The following is a 20458-nucleotide window of genomic DNA, read 5'->3' on the forward strand; positions in this document are numbered from 1 at the left end:
ACCTTTAATTGATGGAGATAAGGCAGTGTGGAGGGTTGTGGCGAAGGCTTGCACTGCTTTTCTTGGTGCTGGTGCGTTATTGGTGCTTGGTGCTGCTTGAGAATTGTCGGTAATATAGCAACACTTCACTTCACTTCACTCTGAATGTGTGGGGGGGTGTCTTGAGTATGTTTGCGAGTGTTCTCGGCATACAAGAGTGTTTTTTTAGTGTTTATGGCTGTGTGTGGGTGTGTATGGGTCAGTATAGCCCACCGCCACCACCACTGTTACCACCACCGCCACCACAAGACCACTGCCGTTTTAACCAGTAAGAAATTTAGAAATGGTACGTCTGTGAAGGCACTACGTACTGTGTGATAAAGACAGTATGAATGTCTGTGATAACTATCTATTACTAAATCTATCAATGAGATACTATACTTGTAAAAATATCACAATGATTTATTGATTATTGTGACATCTTTCTCTTCGTTATCATGTCCAGCTTTGGTTATTTGTCAAAGCAGTATATATCAAATTGTATCTAGTTGTACAGCGAGTGTTGGCAACTCCCGCGGGAAAAGAAACGAGGTGCTTAAAAGGCAAACTGTTTCATTTCTCACATTCTATTTCTATCGATAGACTGATGATTTAACTGATTTATTTCAACAACAATATTATGTATGTAAATAATACTACGAAAGTGTGTATGACTTCAGTCTTGCGTGATGTGATGTGAATGTTTTCCCTCTTCATGGTTATGTGCAATACGTAGTGATGTTACGTAGCCACCCTGAGTGCTTGTGAGTTATCTTTCCCTTCCCCTTGCCCTGACAAAGGACAATAGTTTTGAGATAGAGTAGGATACCTGTGTGAATGAAGCGTGTATGAGAACCTGAGTGTGTATATATGTCTCTTAGGACCCGGAGTCAGTACTTTGTATTCTAAAATCATCCCAACCAGTAAAATCTAGATGAATCCTGTGACACTGCATCCTTCCCTAGTAACCATCAAGCAATGCGCTGGGGATTCAGACTCTGGTATTCATTGTGTTTTGCTGATTTCCCCGAGAACCGAGAAAACGATTCCGGAACTCGCGCTCTACCGATTCCACGCGGAACTGGTTTCGACGGTTCCGCCCGTCCAAAGAACCGGTTCCTTGAATACTTGAGTTTACGGTTCCTTTTTACATCATACCACCTCGTTAAAATAGACTTAAAACGACATTAGCACATTTAGATAACAGTATTTAAGGTTGTCTGAAGTTAGATATTGCCAGTAGGTACATTTGCGATTTTACAATTAATTTTCCTCTCTCTTCATATTCCAGCTCTTATTACATCACACCACCTCGTTAGAATGGACTAAAAACGACATTAGCACATTTAGAGAACAGTATTTAAGCTTGTCTGAAGTTAAATATTGCCACTACACACATTTGAGCTTTTACAAATAATTATTAATTCCCTCTCTCTTCATAGTCCACCCATTTTACATCAAATTGACTATGAAAAACTAACAGAAAATAACCATTACATATTATAATAACAATTTCTATCATATATTTAGCCTAGAAATGGATTTAGAGGTTTATTAAGAAAAAAAAATGATAGGACGCAAGAGGAAGAAGAGGAAGAGTCGTGTTTAGAGTCTTTGTGTTGAAGGTAGAAGTGACACGATTTGACCCCATCTGACCTGACCTCCCCTGTACCTCCTCGCCCCAGCAGAGGGTCAGGATGGCTTGCAGCTATGCCGATGGTCTCAGCAAATATGAAAATAAAGGAAAATTGGGACTTCCTGAGGTAAATATGGAGACTGTCTTATATTTTGTGGGTTTTACGTAAATATTGCCCACTTGTGTTTATCTGTGGGTGTTTAGTGTTAATTCAGCCTTTATTTGTGTTATTTTAAGGTGAATTTTACGTGAACAAACACAAACAGTCAGAAATAAGTGAGGTAGATATGGGGCCTGTCATATTTTGTGGGTTCTACGTAAATATTGCCCACTTTTGTTTATCTGTAGGTGTTTAGTGTTAGTTCTGCCTTTATTTGTGTTATTTTAAAGTGATTTTTACGTGAACAAACACAAACAGTCAGAAAAAGTGAGGTACATATGGAGGCTGTTATATTTTGTGGGTTTGTATGTAAATATTGTCCTCTTTTGTTTATCTGTGGGTGTTTAGTGTTAGTTCTGCCTTTATTTGTGTTATTTTAAGGTGAGTTTTACGTGAACAAACACATACATGTAGAAAAAGGCATGTTTATTAAAATGATGTTTATTTCCCTTCCTGACAAAGATTTGAGGTTTTTAAGTAACATTATTAATTTTACCTTCATTTGTGTTACTCTAAGATGATTTTACCTAAACAAACACACATACAGGCAGAAAAAATCACGTTTATTAAATTCATTACGTTTTTTTTTTTTCCTTTCAGACAGAAATATGAGGTTTTTTAAGTAACATTATCAATTGTATCTGTATTTGTTTGTTGTTGTTGTTGCTATATTTGTATCATTAACTGTGTCAATTTGTTCTACCTTAATGTGCTTTTACTGAAACAAACACATACAGGCAGAAAAATAGCAGGTTTATCAAAATCATAACGTTTTTTTCCCCTTACAATAGAAATTTGATATTTTTAAGTAATATTAAGTCTACCTTTTACTTAAACACACATACAGGTAGAAAAATAAAGCCAATCTGTTAATTTTGCTATTTCTTCCACCCTGACAGAAATTCGACACAGAGGAGGAGGTGGAGAGGAAGGTGCAAATACTGGCCGGCTGGATGAGAAACTCCAAACACACTGTCGTTCACACTGGTGCCGGTATCAGCACTGCAGCGGGGATACCAGACTTCAGGTGTGTGTGTGTGTGTATTTACCTAGTTGTAGTTTTACAGGGCCTGATCTTTATGCTCGTGTGGCCCCGTCTCCATATCTACACTTATCCAATTTTTCTTTAAAGCTATGCACACTCTTTGCCGACACCACTTCCTCACTCAAACTGTGTGTGTGTGTGTGTGTGTGTGTGTGTAAATTTATCCCACCAATACTACTAATGTGTGCTATTTTTTTTTTTTTTTATTTATTTATTTTTGTTTATCTATTTTGTTAATATACGGTATTTATTTTTTTGTTTGTGTGTGAGTGTATTTTTTTCTTATTTTTACCTATACAGCTTTGAATTAAGTTTGCATTATCTCATTTTTCATACCAAAGCTCACATCTTTTCTATATTTGTGTTTTTTGCATAGATTAGATTAATTTGTGATAAGCTTGGTGAAGTTAGATTAAGTTTGGGTATGTTAGGTTAGATTAGGTTACGTTTTGTATGATTTTATGTTGTTAAGGTTAAATTAGACTTGGTTAGGTTTGGCATCATTAGATTTAAAGGCTAAGGTGAGATTATGGTAAGGTTAGGTTTTGAAATAGAGCACAACTTTCCACAGAGGTCCCAATGGAGTGTGGACGCTGGAGAAGGAAGGACTGAAGCCTGACGTCAACATTTCCTGGGACGACGCGGCCGACACTCACACACATGGCCATCGTTAGCCTGGAGCAGCGTGGTGAGACTCTGACACTGTTCATTAGGTTAGAGTTAATTGTTAGCAGAATTAATTAAGGGGAAGAAATGGGACAGGGTAGATTGTTAGGTTAGGTTAGAAGGGTTAAAGTTAATTGTTAGAGGAATTAATTTGGGAGAAGAATTGGGATAAGGTAGATAAATGTTAGGTTAGGTTAGGTTAGAAGGGTTAGAGTTAATTGTTAGAGGAACTAATTAAGGAGAGGAATTGGGATAGGATGGATAATTGTTAGGTTTGGTTTAGTTAGATTAGGACAAGTTAGAGTTAATTGTGCCACAGAGATGATATACTGACCCTTATCTTCATCCTTGACCTTTTCCTGATCTTTACCCCCATTGCAGGTTACGTCCAGTATGTGGTGACCCAGAATATTGACGGTCTGCACCTTCGCTCAGGTCTCCAGCGACAGAAACTGGCTGAACTACACGGAGATATGTTTGTCGACAAGTGTAATCTGTGTCAGAGGTGAGGACTGGTGGTGGTGGTGGTGGTGGTGGTGGTGGTGGTGGTGACGACTTTCTAATCTCTTTTTAATTATTTCTTTCATTAATTTTGTTTTTATTTTTTCTTGATTTCTTTGTTGTTTTTGTTGTTAGTGGTGATGGTGGTGGTGGTGGTGACTTTCTGACCTAATTTTTGCTAGATTTTTATGCATTTTGTTTTTATTAATTCATTTTCTTGATTTGTGTGGATGTTGTTCTTGGTGGTGGTGCTGGTGGTGATTATATTCACTTGTTTCAATTTATTTTTCCTGAATTTTCTGGGATACCCTTAGTTGTGGTGGTGGTGGCATGATTATCCATAGATCATTTCACAACACACACTTATCCCTACATAACAAAATATAATCAAATCCTTAAACAGTTCTCAAAGCTACAGAACACTAGTAAACTCTTCATTTATTCCTCCTTCAGTCAGTTATCAGTAGTTCTTTTCATAACACACACTAGTATAACGGCAAAACATTACTCAAGTATCCAAACATTTACTAACAAAACACTAAGACCTTCATTTGTTCCTCCTACAGACAGTTTTCAATAGTTCTTTTCATAACACACACTAGTCTTTTAACCCCTTCAGTACCATGATGTGTTTCCATATTCACTCTGCTTACTATTTGGTGACTATGCAGCTTCAGAAACTTATGTAGGGGATTAAAATAGTGACAACTCTGGCCATTAATCTTCTGACCTCCATAGACCCTTCCTAATGTCAATAAAATGGTTTAATCGTACACAAATTTCAAGGTAAAAATGTGTCCCGGTACTGAAGGGATTAAGTAACAAAGCTTTTTCAAGTACCCAGACAGTTCTCAAAGCTAACAGAACACTAATAGGACCTTCACTTGTTCCTCCTTCTACAGGCAGTTTGTGAGGAGCTCTGCAGCAACCACAGTGGGTCAGAAGAGTGAAGGGAAGGCGTGTCCAGGGAAGAGAGGCAATGGAAGGAGGTGTCGAGGGAAGCTACACGATAATATTCTAGACTGGGAGGATGGCTTACCTGACGCTGACCTGGATCTTGCTATCTCTCATTCCTGGTGTGTGTGTATGTGTGAGTGAGGGTGGATGGGTGCTCTCTCTCTCTCTCTCTCTCTTTCTCTTTTGCTTTCTCTTTCTCTTTTCTTTCTGTCTTGTACTTTTTCATTTTCCTGTTTTTTGTTTGCTTGAAAGACAGTAATATTTTAGTATGATAAAAATGAAATAGAAGTTGATGTGCAAAGTATACTGATAAATGCACAAAATACTTACACAGAATACTTACTCTAATAGGTGGTTTAAATTAAGTGAGGCTTGAGAAACTGAATAGTTAATGAAATGTCTCCCTGCAGTATTATTAGTCTAGAAATTAACCAAACTTATAGAAAAACACACAAAACAAATATACACACACTTATATATTGGTTTAAATTAAGCCAGGCTGGAGAAACTGAATAGCTAATGAAATGTCTCCGTGCAATGTTATCAATCTAAAAATGAACCAAACTTAATAGAAAACACACAAAACAAGGATACACACACTTATCACACACTTATATATTGGTTTAAATTAAGTGAGGTTCAAAATACTGAATCCTTAATGAAGTGTCTCTGTGCAGTGTTGCTGATCTGAGCCTCTGTCTGGGAACAACACTGCAGATTGTACCCAGCGGCAACATTCCCGTGGACACTAAGAAGAGAGGAGGAAAGCTGGTCATTTGCAACCTTCAGCCCACTAAACAGGTAAGGCCAGGTGTGTGTGAGAGAGAGAGAGAGAGGACCTATTTTTTATGTTATTGCTATTATTTTATTTATATCATTATTTTATTATGTTTTAATATGTTTTAATGGTTCTGGTTGTGATTTATGACTGATATTAATTAATTAATTTATTTATGTGTGTGTTATTTCTCATTTACCCTTGATTTTCTTTACAAGTGCAATGATTTATGGTTTATTTACTTCATACATGCTTTATGAATTATGTATATTGTATATGTAACCCTTTCAGTACTAGGATGCATTTTTACCATGAGTTTTGGGTGTGATTAGACAATTTTGTTTACATTAGAAAGGATCTATGGAGGTCAGAAGATTGATGGCCACAGTTGTAGTTTTTCCTGCCGTTTCCCCAAGCAGATGAGAAAACTGCAGGGAAACCCCTCGTTTTTGAGAGATGGTGGGGGAGCAGCCTAACGCTTACTCTCTCACGGACACCCCCATTTAAGGGGGCACAACCGGGAGAGACCTACCATGAGGGGATTTGACACCCTAAAGGATTCGGAGATGGGGACGCCACCCTTACTCTGGCCTGGCTACCCAGCATTAGGGCCCACCTCAACGACTGTCTTGCATTCACAGAGATAACACTCTCTGCTAAGCGCCTACAGATGCGCCACAACTGGCAGGGCAACAATCAGACAGAAGCAGTCACATCCGTGGGGGGATTGGGACCTCTTCCACCCGTATACCCCTACTTAGGCCATGCACCCATGCAGGGCAATGAGGCGTGAGGAGCACAACCTCACCCCACATGGGTCGTCAACCCAGAAACGCCCACCCAGACTACTGAAAGTCGTGAGTTGCTTACAACAATCAGCAAATCTGGGACAACGGCCCCTGACATACAGGGATAGAGAACCATAGCATGCCGGGAGACACTGGATTAGTGAAGCTGTTAAGGGTATCTGCCAAGGCATACCCCATTGCTGTATGAGTGCTGTATGGAAAGAACAGTGGATAATTAGCCACAGCCCTTGGCCCCAGCACTCCGGGACTGTATTTGGCTGAGCTAATCTCATTACCAGCAGGAACCACATGGAGGTAACAGCCCCGTAACAATGTCTCATGGTACTTGCACTAGGTACTGCGGTCTGCAGTAGTCCTAGGACACCATGGGAGGCATAGATACTCCCGCTGTATAAAGTCACCAAATAAAAAGCAGAATGAATATGGAAATGCATCATAGCACTGAAGGGGTTAAACTTTATTCTTTACATGATTTATATATGATGTCTCTTAGCTCCCATTATTTCTATATGTATGATTGTGATAAGTGACATTTAGTGCAGTGTGTGAGGGACCCGTGCATGCAAAACTGGTGATATTTGACAGATTTCTTGCTGAAGTTCTTGTAAATTTAAGTATTAGGAAAAAATTGACATATTGAGAGAGAATATTAGTCACAATGAACTGAAGATGGTGAAAAAGTAACAAATTCTTCTTTTTTCCTTGCTTGCTACTCTCCACCACCACCACCACCACCACTACTACTACTACTACTACTACTACTACTACTACTACTACTACTACTACTACTACTACTACTACTACTACTACTAACCTCACATTACCTCTATCTCTCCTTTCTCTCATTTCAACACCCTTCTTAAACTCCCCAAACACACACACACAGGACCGTCACGCTGACCTAATCATCAACACCTACGTGGACACCTTAATGAAACGCCTTCTGGAGCTTCTACATATCCCTCTCCTGCCTTACTCAGCTGAAGATGACCCTCTGAAGATCTCCCAGCTCCTCCTGCAGTCTAGCATAGCAGAGAGCACAGGAAATGGTGTTTTTGAGCCAATAGAGTGGACAATTCCTGAAGAGTGGGTCAAAGATAAGGATTTAGCTGAGCGTGTGAAGTCCAGGAAGGTCATACGCAAAAGGCCGGATCAAGGAAGAAGTGCAAGGGAGGAAAAAGGTCAAAACTAAGGGTCATAAGGAAGGAAATGAAGAGAGTTTAGGTTTGTGTCATAATGGTGAGGTTTTGAAGAAGGGTGAAGAGGAAGATGAGTTGATAGCAGAGAGGGAGACAGGAAAGACAGCACAGGAGGAAGGTAATGCTGTGATAAAGAGTGAAAGGGAGAATGGAATAAAGACAGAGAGTGGGATAAAGGACGAGGAGGAGCACAAACTAGAAACAAGTGAAGTGAAGGTGGAAACAGACGAAATAGTGAAGAAAGAAGAGTTGGACAATAAAGTAAATAACGAGACAGAGGATTTAGTAAAGATGGAGAGCGAAACAGAAGAAAAAGATGAGAAAATAGAGAGAAAAGAGATTTATACTAATGGCAACTCAACTCCCAGTGGTGTACAAGAGGGAGACTCAGAACAAGAGGTCACAGAAGCAAACGAAGGAAGGTCAAATGACGACAGTGACCTCGCCACATGACAGAGGAAGTGACACAACCCTTCACTGACCCAAGAAACTGCGAAGGTCAAAGAGAAGCTCAGATAGCTAAATAAGGTCATTGGGCATGTAGAATCTCAAGGTCACAAGGTCACTCTATTTGTATGGTTAGGTTAGGTTAGGTTCTGGTGAAAGAGGTCATGTTTTTTGTATATTTTTTGTATTATTCAAGTTTTTTTTATAGTTTTGTTGGTGTTTAAGGTATTTTAAGGTCATTTTGCCCTTGAAATTGTCTTAAGGGTGGAAATGTGGAAGTTTAATAAGCAAGAAAGAAAGTTACAGATTTTTTTCCTCTTTTCATTCATCTTTCCATTTCTTTTCTTCTGGTAAGGAGGAAGGAAAGTTAGATTTTTTCCTTTTCCTTTTCTTTTTGTTTCTTCTGCTTCTGTTTCTTCTTTTCCTTATCTTCCCTTCCCTTCCCTTCCCTTCCCTTCTCTTTCCTTTCTGTTCCCTTCCCTTCTCTTCTCTTCTCTTCTCTTCTCTTCCCTTCTCTTCTCTTCTCTTCTCTTCTCTTTCCTTTCTGTTCCTTTCCGTTCCTTTCCGTTCCTTTTTATGTCCTAAGTAGTTTGGTTGGTTAGGTTTATAAATTGAGAATGTGTACAAAATTACGATTTGATTCTTAGTGACTTTTTCTAAGGTTTACAAGCTGGTGATGTGGAAAAATTTTGTTGTTTTGTATTTATGGAGACAACTCTGATTTCAATTTTATCTCTATCCTTACCTAATATTGGAAGTTTTACAAGCTGATATAAGTTCAATTCTTAGTAATTGTTTTTCTGAGGTTTACAAGCTGGTGATGTGTTTTGGTGTTTGGGTTTTCATAGAGGCAATTCTGACTTCAATTTGTTTCTAACATTGCTTAACATTGAAAGTTTAACAAGCTGATATAGGTTCAATTCTTAGTAACTGTTTTTCTAAGGTTTACAAGCTGATGTGGAAAAAATTAGGCCTTTCGAATTATATACACACAATTCTAACTATTTTATCTCTAATAATACCTAATATTGAAAGATTTACAAGCTGGTGTGTACAAGATTAAGTTCTTTAAATTCTCAGTAACCTGATGTGTAGGATTAACTAGTGACATATATAAGAATAGGTATTTTGTTATGACCTTATGAATAATGTGTACAAAATTAAGCTAACTTTATCCATACTGACCGGGTATTGAAAGATTAATTAACCAGTGACCTATACAAGGATATTTTTATGACCTTATGAATGAGTGACGTGTACAAAATCGACCCTTTTTTTTATTTATTTATTATTTTTATTTATTTATTTATTTTTTTTTATACCATGTGGGCTTTTCACGGGAATTTATGAGCTAAAGGAAATACTTTTTGTGGTACCTCCTATCTCAAAGCCCACCCGCTAGGAAACCATTGCCCCGAGTGAGGAAGCCCAACCTACACTCAGACTGTGGACAGGATTTGAACCCGAGTGCTTGGAGACCCCTCGGACCCCAAAGCACGCATGGTTCCACTGTACCACAGCGGCCCCTATTCTATTCATTCTGACCAGGTATTGAAAGATTAATTAATTAGTGACCTATTCAAGGATGTTTTTGTTTTTATGACTTTATGAATAAGTGATGTACAAAATTAAGGTGTTTGTATCTATACTGAGCTGGTCGTGCAAAGTTGAGTGACCTGTATAATATTGAGTTCTATTCTTTCTCATCTGGTATTGAAAGATTAATTATTTTTGTTCTTGTGACCTTATGAATGAGTGACGTACAAAATTAAGGTGTTTGTATCTACAATGAGCTGGTCGTGCAAAGTTGAGTGACCTGTACAATATTGATTTCTATTCATTTTCATCTGGTACAGCAAGATTTATTAACCAGCGACCTATTCAAGGTTATTTTTGTTCTTGTGACCTTATGAATGAGTGACATGTACAAATTTACGCTATGTCTCTATCTATCCATACTAATATTGCAAAGTTGAGTGACCTGTGCAACGAGATTAATTTGTATTCATTCTGACCTGATGTTGCAAGATTTACTAACAAGCAACCTATATTAAAAGAAAAGGTACTACTTATTACCTTATGAGTAAGTGACGTGTACAAAATTAAGGCATTTTTAACCATTCTGACCTGGTATTGCAAAGTTTTCAAAGTGAACTGTGAAGAAGGACTAGTGCCTCTCTCAAGAAGTGATGGTGAAAAGACTTAAAATTGTACATAGATATAAAGGTGGACTCATCAGCTGCCTGGCAGTGAAGGAACACACACAGACACAATACTGAAGTGCTGTGAGGCTTCATGTACACTTGTATACATAGATGTGTGGAGTGTATGAGTGGACTGTACATACTCTGAAATGCCTTGCTCTCGCCACCACTGCTTCCTGACGCCACAGAGATGACTAGCCGGGTTCTTGAGACTGTTTTTGTTGTCACTGATAGAGAGATCTTATCAATATGCCTCAAGAATTGCAAAAATACCCTTAAAAATATTGGTACTTTCACTTATTGGCCACAAAAATGACTAGCTGAGTTCTTGAGACTGTTTTTGTTGTCAATGATAGAGGAATCTTGCTAATATCCTTCTAGAATTGTAAAAACACCCTTAAAAATTCTACTACTTTCACTATATCTATGTTTAAAGGCCACAGAGGTGACTAGCTGGGTTCTTGAGACTGTTTTTGTTGTCAATGATAGAGGAATCTTGCTAATATCCCTCTAGAATTGTAAAAACACCCTTCAAAATCCTGATAATTTCACAATATCTATTTTTAAAGACCACAGAAGTGACTAACCAAGTTCTCACCACCATTTCTCTTATCAATAACACAAAAACATTATCAAAACACCCTGAGAAACACAAAAAGTTCCAAAAACAATGTATTTTCAACCAGAGCCTCTTGGGATGTAGTGGAGGTGAATCAGGGAAGCGTTTCAGAGAGGTCCTGAGACTGGCTGTGTTGGTGAGTGACTTGGCTGCATGTCAGGACTCCTTCCCCACCAGACTGTGATAAGGGATACCACTGGCCATTACACGCATTGTCTTCACTCTTACTGCTAATTATTATTATTATTATTTCATTCCTGTTTTTATTATTATTATTTTTGCATTCAGTGTCTTTATTTTGCAGTGAATTAATTGTGTTATTTATTTATTTATTTATTATCTTCAGTCTTACGGCAAATTATTACTGTTGTTATTATTTCATTCATGTTTTTATTGTTATTATTTTTCTTTCATTATCTTTTTCTTGTACAGTGAATTAATTGTGTTATTTATTTATTTATTTATTTATATATTTATTTATTTATTCATTATCTTCACTCTTACTGCAAATTATTTTTATTATTTTATTTATTTTTTCTATTACTCAAGTTGTCTTTATTTTTATACCAAATTAATCATGTTTCCATTTGTTTATTTCTTCTTATTAATTTTATTTATTTTTTTTTTTTTCCATTGCATATTAATTGTATTTTCTTATTTGGTTTTCTGTTCATTATCTTAAAGCGAACTGTTATTATTATTTTTATTTTTATTTTTTATTTTTTATTCACCATCTTCATCCTTATGGCGAAGTTTGTGGCTATTTCTGTTCATGTAAGAGTGGATAGCATTGTCCATTACACACATTTATCTTCACTCTTACTGCGAAATTGTTGTTTTTTTATCTATTTTTCTATCTATTCATATTTCGTGAGGTTTGTCGTAATTTATATTTTTTCAAGAATGTTACTGTTTGATTCATTTGTAAAGTTTATTTGGTGTTCAGTTTGTTATTCATTGTATTAAGCTTGCCTCAGTTTTCACTCCTCATCTCTCAAGTCTGTCAGAAAAAAAGGTATTCCTAGATTTTCAAATTTTCAAAAGTCTGTGTTTGTAACTTTGAAATATTGAAAACGTCTTCGATAAATTGATAACAAAGATGGAAAGTGAAGATGATTAGTGTACATATAACACACACACACACACACACACACACACACACACACACACACACACACACACACACACACACACACACACACACACACACAAGACTGTAGACTGGTGTAGCATTATATTCCCTTCATATACTGTATGCTATGTATATATAGATGTATACAGGAGTGGCTACAGGGAGAAGACACTGCCATAACACATAGAATATACGTATGTGTGTATGTATGGATGGATAGATTTACGTATATGTGTATGTATGAGTATGTATTAGGATTTGTGTGTGTGTGTGTGTGTGTGTGTGTGTGTGTGTATGAGTATGTATTCTCTGTAGCATCCTGGATCTGTTCATACTATACATAATACAATAAGTTAATAATATAATAATTTAATCATATAATCGGGATCATGTGAAGATTACACACTTTATTATTGTTGTTATTATTATTGTTATTATTTATTTATTTTTTACTACAACTAGTATGTCTTATTTATTTATTTATCTATTTATTCATCTGCTCATTTATTGATTTATTTTGATATTGTGTTATGGGATAGAATTAGTAAGGTAAGGTTAGGTTCAGTTAAGCTAACCTAACCTAACCTAACCTAACCTAACCTTACCTAATTTAACCAAACCTAATTAACTCACAAGCCACAAATACCTGACCTGTGTAATCTTCATGTGATCCAGCATATACATAAGCAGAATTACATGTACCTGTTATTTAAGGTGTCGTAGTGGAAACTGTGTTAAATAAATAGCTAACTTCATTTAGGTAACATTGCTCTCAGTACTACAACAATTTATAATTTATTGTCCGTGGGGTGACAGTGGAGAGAATTATGTAATGGAGTATCTTATCTTTTACTCTTTCCTTGTAATGATTTTGTTAATGTGAGGGTGTAAAGCTGGCCAAGGGGTTAATGTGAGAATAAAGCTGGCTAAGAGGTTAATGTGAGAGTGTAAAGCTGGCTAAGGGGTTAATGTGAGAGTGTAAAGCTGGCTAAGGGGTTAATGTGAGAATAAAGCTGGCTAAGGGGTTAATGTGAGAGTGTAAAGTTGGTAAAGGGGTTAATGTGAGAGTGTAAAGTTGGTTAAGGGTAACATAACAGAAAGGAAACGTCTATTTAATTGCCAGTTGCCCTTCATTCAAACACTTCTTTTTTTTTCATCTGTTTTGCTTCAGATAACTTATTATTTCAAATACCAAGAATTTATAATGGGTGAAGTGTTGTATCTATCTCAGTTTTGCTTATAATGATTTCTTTTTTTCAGATAACTTATTATTTCAAACACCAAGAATTTATAATGGGTGTAGTGTTGCATCTATCACAGTTTTGCTTATATTAACCATTTAAATAATTCTTTTTTATCAAGTTTGCTTCAGATAAGTAGAGATCTGTCATTATTTGAAACACTAAGAGTATTTAATGTATGAAGTGTTATATCACAGTTTTACTTTTAATAACTTCATGTAAATACTTTTTTTTATTATGTTTGCTTCAGATAAGTAGAAATCTATCATTATTTGAAATACCAAGGATATTTAATAGCTGAAATGTTGTATTTATTACAGTTTTGCTTGTAATAACTTCATTCAAACTCTTTTTTATATCGTTTGCTTTTCAATAGTAAATAAAAATGTGTCATTATTTGAAACACCAAGAATTTTGTAATAGATGAAGTGTTATAATATCACATTTTCACTTATTATAACACTTTTTCTTATAACTTAATTCAAACATTTACCTTTTTCCGAGTTTCCTTCAGATGCCAAGTAAAAATCTGCCATTATTTCTTTTTATTGAGTTTGTATCAAAGTAAAAATCTGCCAATATTTGAAACACTAGCAAAGCAAAACATCTAAATTTGAAAACACTAGATAATTGTTTCAGATCTATTGTTCTCTATCGAAACACAAGATATTGTGATGCAAATATTCCTTCGTTCATTCAAAACACTTCTAGTTATACAAAATGGAAGAGTCTTTAGTTAAGTTTAGTTAATTTAGTTGCCTAGTGTGATAAATTTAATGCCAGTGTTGTTTTAATGCACTCTTATTTGTATATCCGAAGTCTTTTTTTTTATTTCTTTTTTTATTTTTTTAATCAATCTGTATTTACAAAAGGAAGTGTCGTTACTTAATATATACCAGTGTATATTTTATGTCCCTGTTTGGTATGATAAGTTCAATGCACATTCTTATTTATATTGTTGAAGTCATTTGTTTTCTCCTTTTTCTTTTCTTTTTTTCAAGTTTTATTTATTCATTTACGAAGGAACAGTCTTTAGTTTAAATATTTGCCAGTATTCAATTTTTCTGTCCCTGTCTGGTATAAGAAATTTAATGCACACTCTTATTTATATATTTCAGGCCATTTTATCAAGTTTTATCCCTCTATTTAGCAAGGAATAGTCTCAAGTCAGCATTTATATTGAGTGTTTTGTCCCTTTCCCCGAAGTTAATATGGTGAAGCCTAATGCACACTCCTATTTATATATTTCACCCCATTTTATCAAGTTTCATCTCTATTTAGCAAGGAACAGTTTCGAGTCAGTGCATCGTTATTAATATTGAGTGTTCTATTTCTTTCCCCTAAGTTAATATGATAAGGTCTAATGCACACACTTAGTAAGACTTAAGATGATTTTACGATTCTTTTATTTATTTAAGTTGACAGCTCCTCCTACCTAAGTTATATGAAATTATTATGTTACGTATTTGTTGTATATTGATTGATAAAGTTGAATATTGCAGCTTGTTTCATGTTATTTTTGTATTATGTTGAAAAATTCTCTCTCTCTCTCTCTCTCTCTCTCTCTCTCTCTCTCTCTCTCTCTCTCTCTCTCTCTCTCTCTCTCTCTGGTATTTTTTTTTTCTCATATGATAATGGGTTTAAGTATCGAGAGAGAGAGAGAGAGAGCGTATGCGTGTGTGTGTGTGCGTGTGTGTGTATGTATTCAGAGTACTTATAATCATAGTAGTTTCTTGTCAATATAATGCTTTAGTACGAAATATACAGTACGCAACATGTCTTGTGTTAAATTGCCTTCTGAAACTCCAGCAACACTCAACTCTGCCTGAATTGACGAGGGAAAAAAGATGCCCTGTTTTCATATTCATTCTTATTACTTGGCGATTTTAAACAGTTTCAGAAACCTATTTGGGGATTAAAATGGTGAAGACTGTGGCCATTAATCTTCTGACCTTGATAGATCCCTACTAATGTCAATAAAAGCGTCAAATCACACCCAAAACTCGCGGTAAAAATGCGTCTCTGTACTGAAGAGGTTAAGGTGAAGAAATAGGAAGATAGATAAAGGCAAATAGATAAAGAACACATTTTTCACAATAACAGAAGGTAGAACAAAAAAATAATGTAAATAGGTGCATATAAGTAGATTGAAGATAGATACGAAAGAACACATTATTCATAGAGAAATAGTATAGATAGATAAATGCGTGAGAATACATTTTCATAACAATAGAAGGTGCAAGATAAATAATAGATAGATAAATAGATAAGAAATACGTGAATACATTTTTCATAGCAACTGAAGGTAGAATAGAAATAAATAGTTAGATAAATAAAGAAGAAATACGTGGATATATTTTCATAGAATAAATAGATAGGAAATTCGTAAGAACACATCTTTTTTTCATAGCAATAAAAGGTAGAATTGAAATAAATAAATAGATAAATAGAAAAGAAATTCGTTAAGAAGACATTTTTCATAACAATAGAAGGTAAAATAGAGAAATATAGATAAATAGATAAAAAAAAAATCGTAACACAAATTTTCATTAACAAGGAAATAAAATAGATCGATAGATAAAACAAACAATTATTTTCCTTGCAGTAGAAGATAGAAATAAACAATCGATAGATAAGTAGATAATTCAAAAGGCAGATAGATAATAAAGAAGACATTTTTTTCATAGCAATATTAGGTAAAAAGAAAATAATAATATAAATAGGTAGATAGATAGTTTAAAGACAGACAGATGCGAAAAGAACTCAATTTTATTAGAGAAAAAAAATATTTGATACAGAAAATTAATGAAGGAAAATGTGATAAAGAGTAAATAGACGAAAGAGATAAACAGACACGTATTGAGAGAGAGAGAGAGAGAGAGAGAGAGAGAGAGAAAATTGATATGAAAAACACGTATTATGAGAGAGAGAGAGAGAGAGAGAGAGAGAGAGAGAGAGAGAGAGAGAGAGAGAGAGAGAGAGAGAGAGAGATTAAAAAGATATGATAGAGATAGGTAGACAAAATTGATATAAAAAACACGTATTATGAGAGAGAGAGAGAGAGAGAGAGAGAGAGAGAGAGAGTATTCGTGTTGCTACTGTTAACAGGTAGAAGGAAGAGAAAAAGAGGTCAGAATTAGAATTTAGGTCAGTCATGCATACAGACACACAGACAGACAGACAGACAGACATGCATGAGGGAGGGAGCTGAGAACCTTGACCCCGTATGAGAGAGAGAGAGAGAGAGAGAGCTTTCTGTCACCTCTTGCTAAGCTTTTATCCTTCTTACTGATCAATAAGTGTATGTGTGCATTCTCTCTCTCTCTCTCTCTCTCTCTCTCTCTCTCTCTCTCTCTCTCTCTCTCTCTCTCTCTCTAATACACACTCTTCCTGTTATAACAATAGATTAATTTCATATGACGTTAGCAGAGAGAGAGAGAGAGAGAGAGATAATATTAAGATAATCTTTTTTTGCATTATTTTTTATTATCGCGGGTAAAAATAAATGGCCCTTGTAAAATTTGCCTTTTTTTTTTTGCCAATGTCTAAAAAATATTGAAAGGAGACGAAAATATTAAGTTTGTGTGTGTGTGTGTGTGTGTGTGTGTGGGGTACTAACCGTGCATGTGTACTCAGTTATGTGTGTGTGTGTGTGTGTGTGTGTGTGTGTGTGTGTGTGTGTGTGTGTGTGTGTGACGTCATGAAAGTAAGCAGTGGAGTCAGCCATTTTAAGGTTTTTCTTTCTTTCTCTCTTTCTTTCTCTTTTTCTTCCTCCTCCTTCTCTTCTTTCATTGTGTGTGTGTGTGTGTGTGTGTGTGTGTGTGTGTGTGTGTGTGTGTGTGTGTGTGTGTGTGTGTGTGTGTGTGTGTGTGTGTGTGTGTGTGTGTGTGTGTGTGTGTGTGTGTGTGTATGCGTGTGTGTGTGTGTGCGTGCGAAACAGGAAAAAGATACAAGCAGTGGGAGGAGGAGGAGGAAGAGGAGGAGGAGGAGGAATAGATTAATAAATTGTTCCTCCTGTTAGAGAGAGAGAGAGAGAGAGAGAGAGAGAGAGAGAGAGACAGTTATGTAAATTAAAGATAAAAAGGAGAGAAATATAAATGATACTCTCTCTCTCTCTCTCAATTCCTATAATGTGTGTGTGTGTGTGTAATTCAGGTAGGACTGAGACCACATCACACACAACACACACCGGGAAAGCGAGGCCACAACCCCTCCAGTTACGTCCCGTACCTATTTACTGCTAGGTGAACACACCCCACACATTAAGAGACTTGCCCACATCCCGTACCTATTCACTGTTAGGTGAACAGAGGCCACACATTAAGAGACTTGCCCATTTACCTCGCCGCTTACCGGGATTCGAACCCGGCCCTCTCGATTGTGAGTCGAGCGTGCTAACCACTACACTACGCGGTGTGTGTGTGTGTGTGTGTGATTTAGTATTTCTCCTTTTTATCTTTAATTTACATAACTGTTCTCTCTCTCTCTCTCTCTCTCTCTCTCTCTCTCTCTCTCTCTCTCTCTCTCTCTCTTGTCAGGTAAAGATGCGACAAACAGGTGGTGGTGGTGGTCTTTCCTGAGAGAGAGAGAGAGAGAGATTATCGCAGTATAGCCGTACGTGCTGGAGCGGACATCCCTCTCTGTTATCTCTCTCTCTCTCTCTCTCTCTCTCTCTCTCTGTAAAAGAAAAACAGAAGAAAAGAAAAAAATGAGAGAGAGAGAGAGAGAGAGAGAGAGAGAGAGAGTACAGTGAAAGCCCCACCTCTCACTATCTTGATAAGGAAGATAAGAGCCGGGCAAACCTGGTCTCGTGTGGAAGCTCTCGTACAATGTGTGTGTGTCACCGTACATTAGTGGTCTTTAGATTGTTGTTGTTGTTGTTGTTGTTGTTGTTGTTGTTGTTGTTGGTGGTGGTGGTGGTGGTAGTAGTAGTAGTAGTAGTAGTAGTAGTAGTAGTAGTAGTAGTAGTAGTAGTACTGCTACTACTACTACTACTACTACTACTACTACTACTACTACTACTACTACTACTACTACTACTACTTCTTCTTCTTCTTCTTCTTCTTCTTCTTCTTCTTCTTCTTCTTACTACTACTACTACTACTACTACTACTACTACTACTACTACTACTACGAAATTTAAATATATTAGTTTTTTGAGTCATTAAACTTATGAGGTTATGAATCTCTCTCTCTCTCTCTCTCTCTCTCTCTCTCTCTCTCTCTCTCTCTCTCTCTCTCTCTCTCTCTTGCCTCATGTCCTTAAGTGATACACACACACACACACACACACACACACACACACACACACACACACACACACACACACTGCCAAATTAATAAACCGTATATTATTATTATTATTATTATTATTATTATTATTATTATTATTATTATTATTATTATTATTATTATTATTATTACACACACACACACACACACACACACACACACACACACACACACACACACACACACACACACACACACACATGAGACGAAAAAAGAAAAGAAATATCAATCATAGCAAGAAATGATGTGTGTGTGTGTGTGTGTGTGTGTGTGTGTGTGTGTGTGTGTGCGTGCGTGCGTGCGTGCGTGTGTGTGTGCGTGCGTGCGTGTGAGTTGCGTAAAGTTCTTGTGTTGGATTTGAAAAGTTTAATTATCCTCTCTCTCTCTCTCTCTCTCTCTCTCTCTCTCTCTCTCTCTCTCTCTCTCTCTCTCTCTCTCTCTCTATGACTGGGTGACCGTGAGAGAGAGAGAGAGAGAGAGAGAGAGAGAGAGAGAGAGAGAGAGAGGTGGGGGCAGGCGTGGGCGCGACCAGTACTTCCAAGGCTACACTCCCACACATCCTTCACACCATAAAGGGATCGAGTACTCGATAATCCTAATAAGCACATTCAAATCCTCTATATACTAATAAATAAGGGTTTTGATTCCTTTAACTTACAAACAATGGTATTTCAACTCTCCAAAATGTGAGAAATTTGTCTTCATCATCTTGAATTACTAATAAACACATTTAAATTCTTTATAAAGTAAGAAATAAGGATTCTGATTCATTTAACTCACTAACAATGCTATTCCAATCCTCTTAAGTGAGAAATTTGTTGATAAATGCATTCAGATCCTTTTTAAACTGAGAAATAAAAGTTTTGATTCTCTTAAGTCAAAAATATTAGCATTCAATACTTCTAAAATGTTAGAAATAGGTTCAAATTCCATTAAGCTACTAATAAATGCATTCCAGTCCTATATAGTGTAATAGATATGGGTTTAAGTACTCTTAAATAACAAAAAACGTGTTCTAACCATATATTAAGCTTCGATCATTTTTTAAATAACTAAGGCATTTTTGCTAATATATGATCCGTAGAAATAGTGACAGAAATAGTGATAGTAATGATGATGATGATGATGATGATGATAGTCCGACCGCCTCCCCCCCTTCCCCCGACCGCCCATATACTCCTTGATTGTCGTGTGAAAAGACCAATTAGAGAGAGAGAGAGAGAGAGAGAGAGAGTGGGTGGGTGGGTGTAATCTTGTGTAGGAAGTACTGGAAAATTCTCTCTCTCTCTCTCTCTCTCTCTCTCTCTCTCTCTCTCTCTCTCTCTCTCTCTCTGACCTATCTTTCTCTGTAATATAAGATTCATGAAGTCAATTTTATCTTTTTAAGTCTTCATATGAGAGAGAGAGAGAGAGAGAGAGAGAGAGAGAGAGAGAGAGAGAGAGAGAGAGATTCACATATTTTCATAGACTAAACATGTTCAAATCTTGTTATTTCTCCTTATTTTGTTTATTTAGCTAAGAACAAGGAGAGAAATTTTCAACAAATGAACATAAACCGTACTAAACATTAAGCAGAAAATTGAAACTAAAAGAAAAACCTTGAAAAATTATGATATTCTTTAAATAGAGTCACGTATATTGGTCTTCACTAACAAGAATAAACAAATAGATAAATACATAAATGATAATATTACGAAGAATTAAGTAAAGTAATTTAAACTACCGATATTTTCCCTCTCATTTATAAAGTTCCT

At 36.2% G+C, this 20458-nt stretch overlaps 1 protein-coding gene across 1 annotated transcript; it reads left to right on the forward strand.

Moving 5' to 3' along the window:
* Window positions 1-646: 646 nt before the first annotated feature.
* LOC123507500 (NAD-dependent protein deacetylase Sirt6-like) lies at window positions 647-8612 on the forward strand. The gene is given in 9 exon segments (XM_045260411.1): window positions 647-1781; window positions 2714-2841; window positions 3431-3499; window positions 3501-3547; window positions 3907-4030; window positions 4929-5102; window positions 5661-5784; window positions 7457-7719; window positions 7721-8612. Coding segments are annotated over 9 exon segments (1497 nt in total). The 5' UTR covers window positions 647-1715; the 3' UTR covers window positions 8223-8612.
* Window positions 8613-20458: the final 11846 nt, after the last annotated feature.

The sequence above is a fragment of the Portunus trituberculatus genome, chromosome 22, assembly GCF_017591435.1.
Source record: "Portunus trituberculatus isolate SZX2019 chromosome 22, ASM1759143v1, whole genome shotgun sequence".
Taxonomy (NCBI): Eukaryota; Metazoa; Arthropoda; class Malacostraca; order Decapoda; family Portunidae; genus Portunus; species Portunus trituberculatus.